This window comes from Chiloscyllium plagiosum, unplaced genomic scaffold (genome assembly GCF_037043375.1).
Source record: "Chiloscyllium plagiosum isolate Xiang-an unplaced genomic scaffold, Cpla_swu_hap1 HiC_scaffold_37, whole genome shotgun sequence".
NCBI lineage: Eukaryota > Metazoa > Chordata > Chondrichthyes > Orectolobiformes > Hemiscylliidae > Chiloscyllium > Chiloscyllium plagiosum.
The window spans coordinates 24,868,019-24,885,417 of record NW_028270175.1 but is presented as its reverse complement, the minus strand read 5'-3'; the positions used below and the strand labels follow the sequence as shown (position 1 = coordinate 24,885,417).

The 17,399-nt window shown below is 39.1% G+C and overlaps 1 protein-coding gene and 1 long non-coding RNA gene across 3 annotated transcripts in view; one reads left to right on the top strand and one right to left on the bottom strand.

The window, feature by feature from the left end:
• The window catches only part of LOC148139782 (uncharacterized), a 519,617-nt gene that overhangs the window by 154,187 nt on the left and 348,031 nt on the right, over positions 1 to 17,399 (top strand). The window lies entirely within an intron of this gene.
• The window catches only part of capzb (capping actin protein of muscle Z-line subunit beta), a 118,611-nt gene that overhangs the window by 79,915 nt on the left and 21,297 nt on the right, over positions 1 to 17,399 (bottom strand). For both annotated transcript variants that reach the window (XM_043675773.2, XM_043675774.2), the window contains exon 2: positions 3,639 to 3,728. In XM_043675773.2, the coding sequence (XP_043531708.1) occupies positions 3,639 to 3,728 (90 nt within the window). The remainder of the gene's footprint in view (positions 1 to 3,638; positions 3,729 to 17,399) is intronic.

Below are 17,399 nucleotides of genomic sequence, written 5' to 3'. Positions count from 1 at the left end.
TGGGCCGAGGACACTATCCTGAGGAATTCAGGGCTCCTGGGATACAGTAGTAGCATCCCTGTCTCTAAGCCAAGAGGCACAGGTTCAAGTCTCACCTGTTTCAAAAGGTGACATAAAAAATTTGAAGAGGTTAATTAAAAAATATATAGCCTGAGAAACTCCTAAAGAGATGTTCTGGAGCTGAGATGACCGACTTTCAACAACCACAATGATCTTGCTTTGTGCCAGACATGACATTAATCAGCAATGTTTTTATCCTGATGCACATTAACATCAGACTTTCTAGGGTTCCACGATGCCACATTTGTTTAAATGAGACCATTCGGCACTTTGGGATGTCCAAAGGTCACGAAAGGTGGCATAAACATGTTAAGTTCTTTCATCCATCTTCACAAAGTTAATGAAGACCGGTTACTGATTACTTACCTTTGTTCCAAATGATAAATCTACCTAACAAGATTTATTGACCACACTTCTTGACCGAGCTCTTTCAGTCTAGTTCTAGAATGCTAGACATGTTAACATTTCCTGACTCATTTCTAAATGATTTGGATGTGAACATAGGAGGTATGGTTTGTACTTTTATAAATGACACCAAAATTGGAGGCGTCATGGACAGTGAAGGAGATTACCTCAAAGTACAATGGGATCTTGATCAGATGGTCCAATGGGCTGAGGAGTGGCAGATGGAGTTTAATTTAGATAAATGTGAGGTGTTGCATTTTGGCAAGACAAATCAGGACAGGACTTATACACTCAATTGTAAGGTTCTGGGTAGTGTTCCTAACAAAAGAGACCTTGGGAGTTTAGGTTCATAGCTCTTTGGAAGTAGAGCCACAGACAGCTAAGACAGCAAAGGCAGCATTTGGTAAACCTGCCTTTATTGGTCACTATAGACGTTGGGAAGTCATGTTACACCTGTACAGGAGACTGGTTAGGCCACTTTTAGAATACTATGTGCAATTCTGGTCTCCCAGCTATAGGAAGGATGTTGTGACACTTGAAAGACTTCAGAAAAGATTTACAAGAATGTTACCAAGGTTGGAGGGTTTGAGTTATGGGGAGAGGCTGAGTAGGCTGGTGCTGTATTCCCTGCAGTGTCAGATGCTGAGGGGTGGTTTTACAGAGGCTTATAAAATCATGAGGAACATGGAGAGGATAAATATCAAAGGGTGAGTCCAAAACTAGAGAGCATATGTTTAAGGTGAGGGGGGAAAGATTTAAAAGGGACCTAAGGGACAACTTTTTCCACACAGAGGAAGGTGCGTGTATAGAAATGCCAGAGGAAGTGGTGGAGGCTGGTACAATTACAAAATTTGAAAGGCACTTGATGGGTATATGAATAGGAAGGGTTGAGGGGGATTTGGGCCAAATGCTGGCATATGGAACTAGATTTATTTAGGATATCTGGTTGGCATGGACAAACTGGACTGAAGAGTCTGTTTCCGTGCTGTATATCTAGGACTCTAAATCATTGAGCTCTAATTTAAGGGCTATGTATCATCATGTGTATTACTCTATTTAACAATATAAACCAAAGAGGACAATTTGCCACAGGATGCAGAAGCAGAGGGATCAGAGTGTATAGGTGTGTAAGTCATTGAAGGTGAGAGGACAGGTTGAGAGCAGAGTTACGAAAACATAGAGTATCCTATCTTTTATTAATAGGGGCACAGAATACAAGAACAGGGAGGCTATGCTGAACGTGAATTGGATAATGGTTGTGCTGAAGCACGACTACTATCACCAATTCTGGACACTACCGATTTAGGAAAGATGTGAACAAGTTGGAAGTGCATAAACGATTCACAAGGATGATTTTAGGAATGAGGAAGTGAGACTGGAGAGAAAAATGGCAAGAAGAGATTTGATAGAAGTATTCAAAACAATGGGCTGTCTGAATAGAGTAGATTGGAGAGTCTGTTCCCTTTACTGAAAGTATCAAGAATGTGAGGACACCAATTTAAAGTAATTGGCAAAAGAAACAAAAGCAATATAAGAAGATACTTCTGGACTTAAATGCTCCAAGTGCCTACAGGATGCAAGTTCAATTGAAGCATTCAAGAGAAAGTTAGATGATTGACTGAAAAGGAAAACTGTGCATGGTTCTGGGGAGAAAGCAGTAGAATGGCAGAGTGAAATGCTCAATCACAACGAGCTGGATGGCCTCCTTCTACACAGTAACAACTTTGTGATACTGAGAATGCAGGAAATGGTTTCTCTGTACCTCACTCTTCCACCACATCAATGTTCAATCTTTTAAACCCCAGAAACCAGAAAACTGGATGATGGAACCCATCCTATGTATCCTATCTATTTAACTCACATTTAACTCTAATGCACTGTTAACATTTTGGTTCACCTGCACTATGTCCTTTCTGACATGTTTGCTGCCCAAAGCGAACACACTACATGAGATGTTTCTGCATCATATCACTTCCTCACTCTCAAATTCCAACCCTCTTTCAATAAAGAGCAACATTCCATAAACTGGTTTTATTATTAGTTATAGTAATATTGGACCCATGCTACAATAGTCATACAACTACTGATGACAGGAAAGAGAGTACTGAGAGTTTGAGACTGCAACAAAAACAAACCATAGTATTCATCAAGGGTCAATTTAATTTTGAGATGATTTTTCTGAAATGACAAATTATCCTAGGTATGAAAAATCAAAATTATTTTGGTTATTTCATATTGGAGTTAGAATTTGAAACAAAGTTGTAAAGTCATGTATATTTAAAAATGAAATCACACCTTTGCAAAGTTGTTACATATAAACAATACCATGATAAAATGCATTTCTATAATAGCCTACATTCAATCCAGAGGAGAGCAGACAAAAGACATATTTAAAGGCACTCTGAAATGAAAACAGAGTGACATTAACCAAAAAAAGTCACTGCAGAATAAAATGGAATTAAAAATGACAACGACTCAAAACAGGAAAAGTTATTTCTGTACCACTGAACAATTAATTGTGGCATCTAGTTCCAGTACTGCAACTGGTTTCTGATTATGTCAAGCGTGAAAACAGAACCCTTGACTCAAAATTATATTTAGAAATTAAGCAGTTGGACACTGTGCAGCAATTAGACAAAAGACAGCAAGATGTTCTAATATGGGTTTGAAAAAATGTTCAGTACCTGTACTTAGAAGAACTGCAATGAATATGATGATACCAAAGCTACGTACACTTATTTCAGGTGTATAAAGGCTGAGTAAGTATTGCAATAAAGTTGCTTTAATATAGTAAAAGAAACTACACAATAATACTGGAACACAAGATTAAGCTTGCCAGAAGGTAAGCAGAGTTTTTTTTTCTTATGGCTGCAATTCTGGCAAGTTTACTTTGGGATAAAAACAGAAATGCAGATAAGCATGCTTAAAAATTTAACAAAGCATATCGTTCCTTGTTATGACTTGCCTCTGTTCCCCTCCCCCATGACAAAGCATCTCTGACAGACCTGTTGCGCATCTCTAGAATTTTCTGTTTCTATATCACCAGCATGTGCAGATCCTCCTTGCTTTTTTTTCCCCAAAAGCTTACAACTTGGTGGTTGGGCAAGATCCACAAGCAGTACAGTACTGTGGCACGAAGTGCAAAGTGGTCAATAGTTTCAAACTGTACTTACCAAATCAATCAGATCACTGAGATTCTTCTCAATTTGCTGAGGAGGAAGACGCCGCATTAAATCCAAGGCACAGTCCAGTTGTTGTTCAGTCTAGGAAAAGGATGAGAAAACGTTATTAAAAATGCAGTCTACATTTATACCCCAAACAGCTTACACCACAGAATCCTGTTCAACCCAAGAGGTGCATTAAATCACAAGTAAAACTCAAAAATGGAGGTCCAAATTCCTCCATGAACCTTAAAAGGTAAAATTTCAAGATTTGATTCTACTCTTACAAACAAACCATAAATCCGTGATCGTATTCCACAAATAGATCATCCATTGTGGCAGCAGTCACAATAAAGACCTGTTAATCACGTATTCCCGATAACTTGCAATTCAATCAAATGCTTATAATTATTGCTATGCAACTTATGAGTAGAGTACTCTTTTACTGCCAGTGGATCATGAACCTAGAATGTCCTACTTAAGAGCACTGCCAGTGTAAACACACAATATGGACTACAGTGAATCAACACGCAATTGACCATTGTCCTCTCAAGGGCAATTACAAATGGGCAACATATGCTGGCCAGCTCACATCCCATGAAATGTTAAATAAAATCACAAACATACAGCTGCACTGATAGAATTTCTATATTACATTTACAAATTCTACTTCACAGACAGAGTGAATTCATTAATGCTTAAACTATGTTTTTTTCTTTTTGCCATGCCTGTGGCTATGGTTTTAGAAATGTCGACAATTTGCAATTATCTGAAGACTGAAGTTTAAAAAAAAACTACTCAGACCAGATCAAATTGGATGACTATAGGCGAGGAGTGTAAGATGTGAGCAGTCTTGTCAAAAGAGTGATTTAACATAAGGTGAGCATTTACAGATGCGTATAATGAGCTAAATTAGCTGCTTTGGATTTGTGTTCTACAAAAAGTGTTTAACAGGTAATTCTTTTTCTAAAAAAAAAAGGAAAAGTTATACCAATAAAGGAATTGCAATCAATGTAGCAAATAGTGTGCTTCAATATCCAACACTCCTGACTCCCCAGTCATTCTACCACCTATAATGCACAAAGCCCACCCAAACATGACGGCATATCTTTTATTGCCTGAATTGATATAGGTAACTGCATGCAGAAGTGTCAAAACCTACAACAATAAAGCAGTTCACTTAATCAATAATCTACGCAGAACAGAAAAATCCAAGTCCACACCCTCCACCAAAGGTGCGCCATAGCTACATGATGTACAATACACTGGAGCAAATCACCACAGTAGGCCCCAAAACTGTAAGATCTACCACCTCGGAGGATAAGCACAACTGGCACATGGCAACATCAGCATCTTGAAATTCTCCTCCAAAATCAAACATGTATAACTGTTCCTGCATGGTGACTAGGTCAAAATCCGGGAACACACAACTGAACATCACTGCAGTCGTACGTGTGTGTGTGTGTGTGCAGTTGCAATAAAAGGTAGCTAGGAGCATGGAATAAATGCTAGTTTTGCTTGCAGCTTCTGTATCCAAGGATAAATGCGAAACAACTGTAGTTATATTTTCAGAGGAAACAGTAAGATATCATTGTTGCTGTAAGGGATCACATTTTTCCATTTTTGGCTAAAACCAAATGGAAGTTGGGCTGTTTTCTAGCTGAAATGCCAGTTGAGTTTTGTAATTTGGAAACATCAAGTCAGATACATTTTTAGCTGTGCAGCACAAGGCTGCTTTGAGCAGGGACTTTGAGATGGAGTGGCACCAAGAATCTTTGAGTTAAGGAACGACTGCCAGCACTCAGATTTGTTGCAAATGCAGGACAGCCAGGGACCTCCAGAGCTAGGTGAAAACATCCTTCTCATCTTCTGTCACTGTGTGTAGATGAAAAATCTTAAAAGAAAAACTCTAACAAGAAAAATAAACTAGGTCCACTGGATCAACTATCAAAGTGAAGAGTAACCATTGCTTTACAGACAAGCATGTCTTCCGTGTTAAAAATCAAGAGGAATCATTGGAGACAAATTTAACCCATCTTGGAGATCTGTACTTTTGACCTTCAGAATTTTGTTATCCCTGAGCTTTTATCCCCCCAATACATATGTGTGTCAAACTATCAATCTCTTTTCTGTCTTAAGCCAGAGTGAGTAAGTGTGTCTTTGGGGTTTAGAAAAGGGTGTTGTTTAATTTGCATAACATTCATTCTTTTCTCTTCCATTTAAAGTCAAGTATGATACTGTAGTTACTTCTTGCGAATGATAAAACCTGGTAGGAATTCCTTTTATCCTGAGGAGCATTCAGTCAAGCAAATTAGTTACCTTGGTGGTCTAATCAGAGTTTTTGTATATTTTACAATGGCTTGTTTAACAATGGGGCACGCTTAGCAGCACACTATTTCAAGTTGAGTCGGGACAGTTACAAAGTGTTAAAAAGTCCAGCATGTTACGTTCCTTTAATTCAAAAGTCTCCTTTGATTCAAAGTAAAACACAGTAGATGAGAAGGAGATGGGACGGCATAGAGACAAGTCCTTGTGACTTTATACTGAGTGTTCCCAGAGATGGGGCAGCACACAGTTGCTCAGTGGTTACCACTGCTGCCTCACAGCTCCAGGGGCCCGGGTTTCCTCCAGGAGCTCCAGTTTCCTCCCACAACCCAAAGATGTGCAGGTTAGGTGAATTGGTCATGCTAAATTGTCCAGTGTTTCAGGGATGTGTAGGTTAGGTACATTAGTCAGGGGAAATGTAGAGCAATAGGTTGGGGAATAGGTCTGGGTGGGTTATTCTTCGGTGTGGACTTGTTAGGCCAAATGGCCTGTTCCCACACTGTAGGAATTCTATGAATTATGAACTTCTATGAACAAGTCCAGGTCACCTGGTGGCCACATGGACAGGAATCAATCAAAAGTCACTGAAAGCAAGGTTTAAAGTTTCAGTGCCTCAATAACAAGGAGTGGTCTTACTGATACTCTGACTCTCCGAGACTGTTTAATAGAGAGATACGAGGAAGAACATCCACAACAAGTGCTGCTCTGTCTGGCAGAACAGAACAGCTTTTCAGTTAACCACTAAGTGGTGGGCTGGTGAGGATGTAATCCCTGTCCAAGGAAACAAGGATAGTGATGACTTAAAGGACAGAGTCACAAGAGGGAACTTAGCAACTGGTACTGCATTTAATTATGTTCAAAAAGGTTGCATGAAGATGACTTTGTTTACAAGGACACTGGAGGATTCATGCTGGTGAAGCGGAAAGAAAAGACCCTGTTAGAATTAGAAGGAGCTTTGAACTTTAATCATAAGACTAAACCTCTGTAGAGTAGTACAATATATAAATTCAGTTTGGAATTTGCTTTTGTAAATTACTGAGGAATGCTTTTTCTGTAGTGCACGATCAGAAAACCAAGCAATGTTTAAGCCTATGTTGACTTTAGTGTGATTACAGTAAACATCTTAATATGAAATCATGACATGTGATCCTTGAGTCAGCGACTGGAAAATTCATATTTCAAAGTTATCAGTCTCTTCAGGGATTGTTATATCATACAGGAAGCCTACAAAATGCAACAGCATGAATAAAATGGTAACTGACAGGAAAGACAGAGTTACTGTAAACTGGGTGTTACTTAGTTTGGAGAGTCAGAAATGATAAACATTTCAACTAAGCATTAAGTCTATTATGTTTCAAAATCATACAGATGATTCAAAATTGGTCACAGGAAGCAAAAAAAAAACAAAACAGAACTCAAAAAACAAAGAGGGAGAAAATGTCTTTGCTGAGGGTGCGCTAGACTCACAAACAGCCAGGGAGAGATAGGAAGATGGATGTGTAGCCAAATCTCAGAGAAGGGTAAAAATAATAGGGTTATAATAGTCAGAACTGCAACTTCTCCAATATTGGATGAGAATTAATGAAGTCTGAAAGGCTTAGGTAGGCAGAAAAAAGTACGTCCAAGAGAGCTCTGTAAGCCATTAAATAGAAAGTTGTACAATACAGGGCATGCTGGACCTAATTTTAGGGAACAAAGCTGATCAAGTTGTAGATGTGGCAGTGGGGTGCATTTCAATGATAGTGACTGTAATTCAGTAAGATGTGAGGTAACATGAGTAAGGACAAGGATGGACCAAAAATAAAAGTTCTAAAAAGGAGGAAGGCTGATTTTAAAAAGATAGAAAGTAGCCAAAGCAGACTGGGAGCAACTATTTGCAGGAAAATCCACATCACAACAGAGGATACATTCAAAAGAGTAATAGTTAGAGTGCAGGGCCAATATGTTCCCATAAACGTGAAGGGTAGGACCAACAAGTGCACAGAACCCTGAATGTTAAGGGATGTACAGGACTGAAGAAAAGAAGGAAGCTTATAGTAGATACCGAAGGTTAAAACAGAAGAGACCTTCAAAAGATTATCAGAAGTGTGGGGCCGTTACTCAAAAATTAAATTAGGAGATCAAAGAGGGTTCATGAAAAATCACTGGCAAGTAACAATAAGGAAAGTCCAAAGGTGCATATTGGGGCAAGAGAATAACTCAGAAAGAGTAGGGCCCAGTAGAGATCAAAGCAGCAATCTGTGCACAGGGCCAGAAGATATTGCTGAGATTTTAAATGAGTACTTCACACCTGATTTCACAATAGAGAAGAATTACATAGGTCTAGAAATCAGGGAGACTGCATACTTGAATAAATTATAATTAAAAGGAGGTATTTGTGGTTTTAGCAGGCTTGAAACTGAATACCCAGGCCTACAGAGATCTGTCTAAGGCCGCTGTAGGATAGGGAAGAGATTGCAGAGGCTCTGATTTTAAATTTCAAATCTTCTCTGACCACAGCAGGGGAGCTAGAAGACTGGAGGATAGGTAATGTCATAATATTATTCAAGAGGGTTATCAGAATAAACCAGGAGATGACAGGCCAGTGAGTCTAACGTCTGTGATAGGCAAACTACTAGAAAACTTCTGTGGGATAGAATTTATATCCACTTGGAGAGGCAAAGGTTAATCAAGGATAGTCAGCATGGTAAGAGGTGATCCTGTCTAACAAATTTAACTGCATTTGTCAAGGTGGTGGTGATGTGTCACTATCCTCAGAAGGTTTATGCAGTTGAGGTAGTCTCCATGGACTTTAGCAAGGCTTTTTCTTATCAAGGTCTCACATGGCAGACTGGTTAAGAAGCTAAGAGCCCATGGGATCCAGGGCAATTTATATTCAAAATTGGCTTAGTGGCAGGAGGTAAGGGGTGATGGTTGAAGGGTGTGTTTGTGACTGAAAGCCTGGTGTCCCGTAACATACCACAGGGTTTGGCACTAGGTCCATTGCTGCTTGTTGTATATATTAATGATCTAGACGCAAATGTAGAAGGTATGTTTGTAAGTAATTTTGCAATTGCCACAAAAATTGGTGGCATGGTAAATAGTGAGGAAAAAGCCTTTGACTTCAGGACAACATAGACAGTTTGGTCAGATGAAGAGTGGCAAATGGAGTTGAATCCTGAAAAGCATAAGCTGATGCATTTTTGGGAACAACATGCTAATATACCTTGAATGGCAAGATCCTAGGAAGTATAGAGGATCTGCAGAACCTTGGTGTTCAAGTCTATAGATCCTTGAAGGCAAGTCAGGGAGATCAGGTGTCTAAGGTGGCACTTAAGAAATCTGTCATTATTAGTCAAGATGTAGAGGTGCCAGTGTTGGTCTGGGGTGGACTAGGTCAGAAGTCACATAACACCAGGTTATGGTCCAACAGATTTATTTTAAATCACAAGCTTTCTGAGCACTGCTCCTTTGACAGATAAAGTGATTTCATCTGACGAAGGAGCAGCACTCCAAAAGTTTGTGGTTTCAAATAAACCTGTTGACTATAAACTGGTGTTACCTTCGGACACCATTAGTCAAGGCACGGAGTACAAGAGAAAAGAGGTTATGATGGAGCTTTATACAACTTTAGTTAGGCCACAGCTGGGATTCTGTGTGCATTTCTAGTTGCCACACTATCAGAGGGAAATAAATTTACTGGAGAGAATGAAGAAAAGATTCACCAGGGTGTTCCCTGAGCTGAATCAATTTAGCTACGAAAAGGGACTAGGTAGGCTGTGGTTGTCTTCCTGAGGGCGGAGAAGGCTGAGGGGGAAGGGAACCTGAGGTATACAACAGTCTGAGAGGTTTAGACAGGGTAGATAGGGGAAACGTTTCCCTTTAGTAGATGGACTGAAACCAGTGGGCACAGTTTTAAGGTAAGGAGCAGGAGGTTTAGAGGGAATTTGAGGAAAGTTGTTTTCATCCAGAGGGTTGAAAACATCAGGAACTCACTGCCTAAAAAGGGTAGTAGAGACTGGTCCCCTCAAAACATTGAAGAACTATTTAGACGAGCACTTGAAATGTCAAAGCCGAAAAAGCTACAGGCAAAGTGTTGGAAAATGAAATTATAAAAGATCGAATTTTGAAATTATAATAGATGGATAAGCATGGACACAATAGTCTAAAAAGCTTCTTTGCCTGCTGTACAAACTCTGACTTGAACACCAAAATCTCACAGGTCGAAAATATCTGGCAAACTGAAGAGTACTGTCAAGACTCCAAGAGAATGAAAAAAGGTTAACTGAAGGACCTGGCTGGCAAATTATAATATACAAACAAGTTATATAACATTTTAAAAAGAAAATAAGCAGGACGCTTCTGTGAAAAGTTAATTTCCTATTATTTTTATTATGGTAGGAGTCAGAGGAATTTGAAATGATCTAAGATTCTGGCTCAGAACCACATGACCCGAAATGGGCAAATAGGTGGCAGCTGAAGTTCAAAATGGAGAAGTGTGAGGTGATGTATATGGTTCAAAGAACATGGTAAGACAAAATAAAGGGTACTCTTCTAGATTGTCTGCTGGCGGAGAGGTGTATAGGTACATATGTCATTAAAAGATGGCAGGACAGATAGCGAGCGCCATTAATAAAGCACAGTATTTAAGGCTTCATGAGTAGGGGCATACAAGAGCTCAGAGGATATGATTAACTTAGACAGAACTTACACTGTTTAGACCTCAGCTGGAGTACCATGGGTGCCACACTCCAGGTATATGTGAATGCACTGGACATGGTTCAGAGAATGGTATGAGTAAAGATTGGGGGACTGTTTTCTTTGGACATGAGAAGGTCAAGGGAAGGCCTAACAAAACTGTTCAAAATCATAAGGAATCTGGACAGAATGGATAGGGAAAAGCTATTACCATTTGCAAAAGAATCAAAAACCAGGTGTTCAGTTTGAAGGTGTTTTGCAAAAAGAAACAAATGTGAGGTGAGGTGAGGAAAATACTTTTCACATAGTGAGTAGTCAGGTTTTGGAATGTACTGCCTGGAAGAGAAATGGAGGCAGGATCAATTGAGGCATTCAAGATAGCATGGGATGATTATTTAATAGAAACAATGTGTAACGTTACCAGGAAGGTATTTTGAAAGCAATCTGTTCCAAGGAGTTATCACATATCTCCAGAGCAGGTGAACCCAGGCCTCCTGGTTCAGAGTTAGGGACACCAAATACTGTGCCACAAAAGACCCACAGGGGTACAGAAAAAACACAGGAAATGAACATCAAGATAAAATGATCAGAGAGTTACTGTAGAAACCATGGGCTAAAAGGTCTCCTTTTGTACCATAACTAATATATGACTATGAAATAATTGTACTATTTCAGTGCATATTTTAAGAATATATAGTTAATTCTATACACATTCTTCAAAAAAAAAATGACTATTCCTCCCAGTAGCACCTGCCAAGAAGCACTGACAAACAGGACGCTGCAGGGATGGATTGAAATATCAGTGTCATAGATCTAATAGTTCAGCTTATATAAAGTGACATTAAGATGTCTGTCAAATAATCTTTGCACCTGAAGCCCCAAATTAACTTGAAACTGATTGCGAAGTTAATGCAAACTCTGGAGCGCCAAACATGTCAAGGCATGTACTACAGCAAAGATATGCATGATCTATTCCAGGTGTGCAACTGAATATGGACCTTAACAGGAAAAAAGAAGGATGGTTTAGATAAACAATTATTTACAACATTGTGGCTCTTTAAGTTGAACCCTGGATTGAATTAATGTCCAGGGTTCAACTTAAAGAACCCTGGATAATCACTGTCCCAAGACATAGCTGTGGTTATCTAATCCTTTTCCTGTCTCACAAAAGTACTTTTATCCATAATCTCATTTTATTCCCTTTCCTTTTAACCAGAATCCTTCATCAGGAAGAAGTGCCAATGCAGAATGACTTGTGAGCATTAAACAAAAACCAAGCAACAATGTTTAAACTTCCCAATAACCTGATACATTTACTTCCTACCTTCCCAGACAACTTCTCCATGCAAATGAAGCAGGGAAAGAGAAATTCACTGCTGGAAATATGGGGATAAGCCCTGCAGCACCATAACATAGACAATAGGAGCACGAGTATGCCAATTGGTTCTCAGAGACTGCTCTACCATTCATTATGATCGTGGCTGATCATCTACCTCAATGGTATTCTCCAAGGATTGGTTCTGGGACCTCTGCTCTTTGTGAATTTTATAAAAGACTTGGAGGAGGAAGAGGAAGGGTGCGTTAGTATGTTTGCTGATGACGTGAAGTTTTGCAGAATTGTGGATAGTGTGGAGGGCTGTTGTAGGTCGCAATGAGACATTGACAGGCTACAAAACTGGGCTGAGAAGTGGCAGATAGACTTCAAAGTGGAAAAATGTGAAGTCATTCACTTTGGAAGGTCGAATTTGACTGTAGAATACAGAATAAAGGCAGGATTCTTGGCAGGAACAGAGGGATCTTGGGGTCCATGTCCATTGATCCCTCAAAGTTGCCACCCAGGTTGACAGGGTTGTTAAGAAGGTGTATGATGTGTTGGCTTTCATTATCAGGGGGATTCAGTTTTAGAGCCACGAGGTTATGCTGCAGCTCTCAGAGTCGTGGTTAGACCACACTTGGAATATTGTGTTCAGTTTGGTCGCCTCATTATAGGAAGGATGCGGAAGCTTTAGAGAGGGTGAAGAGGAGATTTACCAGGATGCTGCCTGGACTGGAGAGCATGTCGTATGAAGAAAGGTTGAGGGACCTATGGTTTTTCTCATTGGAGCAAAGGAGGATGAGACATGACTTGATAGAGGTGTACAAGATGTTGAGAGGCATAGATAGAGTGGATAGCCAGAGACTTTATCCCATGGTGGAAATGTCTGTCATGAGGGAATATAATTTTAAGGAAATTAGAGGAAGATTTAAGGGAGATATCAGAGGTAGGTTCGTTACTCAGAGTGGTGGGTGCGTGGAATGCACTGCCAGCAATAGCAGTAGAGTCAGGTACATTAGGGACACTTGGATAGGCACATGGAAGATGGTAGTATGAAGAGTTATGTAGGTTAGTCTGATCCTAGAGTAGGATAGAAGGCCAGCACAACACCAAGGGCTGAAGGGATTGTACTGTGCTGTGCTGTACGGTTCTATATTCTATGTTTACCCTGTACCCACTTTCACCTCATACCCTTTGAACCCTTTAGCCCAAAGAATTATATCCAATTCCTTCAATGTTTTGACCACAAATGTTTTTTGTGGCAGAGAATTCCATAGACTCACCACTGTCTAACTGAAGACATTTCTCTACCACTCAAGTCCTCAATCGCCTACATCCTATATCCTTAGGCAGTGGTCATTGGCTCTGGACTCCCCAGTCATCAGAAGCATCCTTCTGCATTTATCTATCTGGTCCTGTTAAAATTTTGAGGTCTCTCCTCATTGATCCAAACTCTAGTGAATACATCCTCTCTCTTCATATACCAGTCCTAACATCTCATGAATCAGTCTGGTAAATCTTCACATAGCCAGAACATCCTTTCTCAGATAAGGAAACTGCACACAATACTCCAGCGGTATTCTTACAAAGAACTCGAGTATTTGCAATAAAACATCCCTAATACTGTACTAGAATCTTCCCACTATGAAAGCAAACGCACCATTTGCCTTCTTCTCTGCCTGTTGTACTTGCAGCTGCTTCAGCAACTGGTGTAGAATGACACCAAGGTCACTCCTTAACCTCCCATTTCCCAATCTATTACCATTCAGATAATAACCTGCCTTCCTGTTCTTGCTCCCAAAATGGATAATTTCACATTTCTTCACCTTCTATTTTATCTACCATGCATTTTGCCCACTCAACTTGACCAATTCATATTGAAGCATCTCTGCATCCTCCTCATAGCTCAACATCCCACATAGCATTGTGTCAATTGCAAGGTTGGAGATAGAACATTTAATTCCCTCATTCAAATCACTCATATATCGTCAAGAGTTGAGGTCCAAACAATGATCCCAGTGGTAATCCCACGAGTAATTTGCCTGCCACTTGGAAAAGACTCTTTACTATTCTTCTTTGTTTCCTGTCAGCAAACCAGTTCTCTATCCATGCTAGTACAATACTCCAAATCCAACATGCTTCAATTTTACATCCCCTCTTATATGGAGCCTTATTGAAAGCCTTCTGAAAGTTCAAGAAAGCCATCCCTAAATAACTCTGCCAGTTACATCCTCGAAAAATTCCAGATTTGTCAAAATCTGCATGGATTCATAAATCCATGCAGACTCTGTCCCATCCTGTTTCCCACATGCTCTAACATTTTCACCACTTACTAATACCAGGTGAACTAGTGTATAATTCAGTTTACTTTCGCTTTGTTAAAATAGTGGGGTTACATTGGCAACCCTCCAATCCATATGTATTGTTCCAGTGTATTTAGAACTTTGAAAGATGACCACCAATGCATACACTATTTCGAGGAATATTTCTTTAAGTTCTCTGGGATGTAGAATACCAGTCCCTGGGATGGCACGGTGGCTTGGTGGTTAGCACTGCTGCCTTACAGGATTAGGTACCTGGGTTCAATTCCAACCTTGGGCAGACAGCCTGGTTGGAGTTTGCACGTTTTCCCCCCAATATCTGCATGGGTTTCCTTTGGGTGTTCTGGTTTCCTTCCACAGTCTAAACATGTGCAGGTTAGGTGGATTGGTTGTGCAAAAATTGCTCATAGGTGTCCAGCAACATGCAGCCTAGAGGGATTAGCCATGAGAAATTCAGGATTACAGGGATAGGATGGTGCAGTCAGGGTCAGATACTCTGAGGGCTGGTGTGGATTCAATTGACTAAATGGCCGGCTTCCACAATATAGGGGCTCTATGATTCTATAGACCTTAAATCCCATCAATTGTCCCGAACAGGATCTCTCTACTAATATGGATTTCCTTCGGTTCCTTCTTCTCACGAACTTGTGTTCCCCAACATTTTTTTGGATTTAATTTGTGTCTTCCTTCGTGAAAGCAGAACCAAAATATGTACTTAACTGGCCTACCATCAATTTCTTCCTCATTCTAACTGGTCGTGTTTCTGACTGCAAGGGACCAATATTTACCTCCACTAACCCTTTCCTCCATTAGAAGCTTTTTCAATTAGTTTGAATGGGACCTGCAAGTTTACTCTCATACTTTATTTTCTCCCCTCTTAACTAATCCCTTTCTCCTTCTTTGCTCCCAAATCTAAATTTCTGCCGATCCTTAGATCTGCTGATTTTTTTGGCCATTTTAATTGCCCTTTAATTTCTCTCAATCAATATCACTGATTGGATATTTATCTATATATTGCACTTTTCAGAAAGAAAAAGATCAGCTGTAGCAGGGAAAATGTTATGTTTAAAAGAACATAGCTTGACTAGAACTGAGTCAGCAACACTTTCAGAGCGAGGTCACATAACCCAGTTTCTGGATATAAGAATAATTTTGGATTTGAATACAAGAGATATCTCGCTTGAAGCAATAGCTTTTGCTTTCTCTCTTCCCCTGAAGCCACATTCAAAGTTCAATTGTTGAAAACCCACTAGAAGGCTCCTCACTGCAAGTGGTAAATTCTTAAAAGAGCTCTAAATCTACGCTACTGTCTCCAGAGAAAGCATCATCAGGCAGCATGACAGACCCAGGAAATCATTCTATCTCCAGATGGTGAGCAGGATCACTGGCTACAGGCTAACATTTGAGACAATCTGACTAGTTATTTGGCCAAAGTAATTTTAAAAATTTACACTCCTTTTTCATTAGTTTTCATTAAAATTTCTTTCACAGACTTGTATGCTGACAGTATGTGTACATGTGTTATTTTCTCCAAGAGGATAATTGTATACATTTGCACTGTTCAATCTTTTTGTTAATCGTTTTTTAAGCCGTTCCCCGAACACATTTTATTTGCAATTAAATAGTTCTTTATTTTTAAATAAGGAACTAGGTTGACTTGTTTCTAATACTGCACTATTTACAAGCTAATCTATATAAGTAAAATTAACAAATATCTCTTCCCTTTTTAAATTCAAACTTTGTTGTGATCAGTGGGAGGAGAAAAGAAAAGGAATCCATTCACAGTTATAACTGAATTGTGACAAGTTTCAAAAATGATCAAATATTAATATCAAAATATAACTATTATGTCAAATATTAAGTTATTAATAAACTGATCATGTAACTAACTGGAAGGAAGGTTATAAGCTTGTGTTCCAATTAAATGTGCTCCACCTAAGTGATTCATAGTTTTCCATGAGTTGATACAAATCAGTGGAATATATTGTCCCAGCATGAAATCTTGTAGAATATTGTGACATACTTGCTGCAAATATTGAATTCTGGACGCTTTGTCTATAACTACCCAATAACCACCTACAAACTTTGTTTCTGTTTAAATTGACTATTTCAAAAGATTGGACTCCAAAATTTACACTAGCCTGCACAAGTGTTGCCTGATTGCAGCTAGAAAGCAGTACAAACCACATTATCTGACAAACTATCTGAAAGGAAATCTTAAATCCAAATTCATGCCAGAGGAAGTACATAGTTACTTTTGCGTGTGTATGCAACTCTAAAGCACAGTTTATCAAGTTTAATTCTGTTCATTTTTCTCAACCCGTTTTGCATGCAGTACTCGAACTGTATTTCAAAAACTACCAACTGAATTCTGCTTATTTTTGCAAACTTCCAAAACCATTTTGAGACACTGACTTGCTGTACATCCTGTTCTGAGTCAAGAATAATTCACATCCTCTTCATGTAAATGTATGGCAGTGGCATTTTCCACAGAACAAATCTAAGTACAAAAACAGCACAGCACTGGAGCAATCATTCTACCATTATTAGGTCTGAAAGTTGTACTTAGATTTTAGATATGTCTAGATTAACTACTTTTCCAAGATGCAGATGATAGTGTGGATTGTAAAAACAGCTGAGTTTTGAATTCTAAGCGGTGTTTGTCATATATCCACAGTATCTAGATAAACATTCAGTAAGGTTTGAATAGGCATTCAGAAAACTCTATATTTTAACCAAATTTGAACAACGCATAAATAGCATTTTAAAACAAGCCAATACGCCAAGTTATGCACGACCCTGAGATAATCAAGAGCAAAATAAAAGCACTTATTCTGCTCTTCAGAAAAGGATTACAGTTCAATGCTTTATAGAAACAAAATACGTAGCTATATGAGCAACACCTCAGCCACCTTTATATCTTCATTATCTGCTCAGAAATTGAATATATACTTGAGGTAAAGTATTCACAAAGGAATTCAAAATCGTGAGTCAAGCTACAGTAGGTGACCAAAAGCATTTTTAAAATTGAATTTTAGCCACACATTTAGCTGCAGCAAAATACAATTACCAAATTAAAATTAAAAATCCTAACCTTGTTTGAATAAAACTCACCAAAACTAGTAATAACATTGG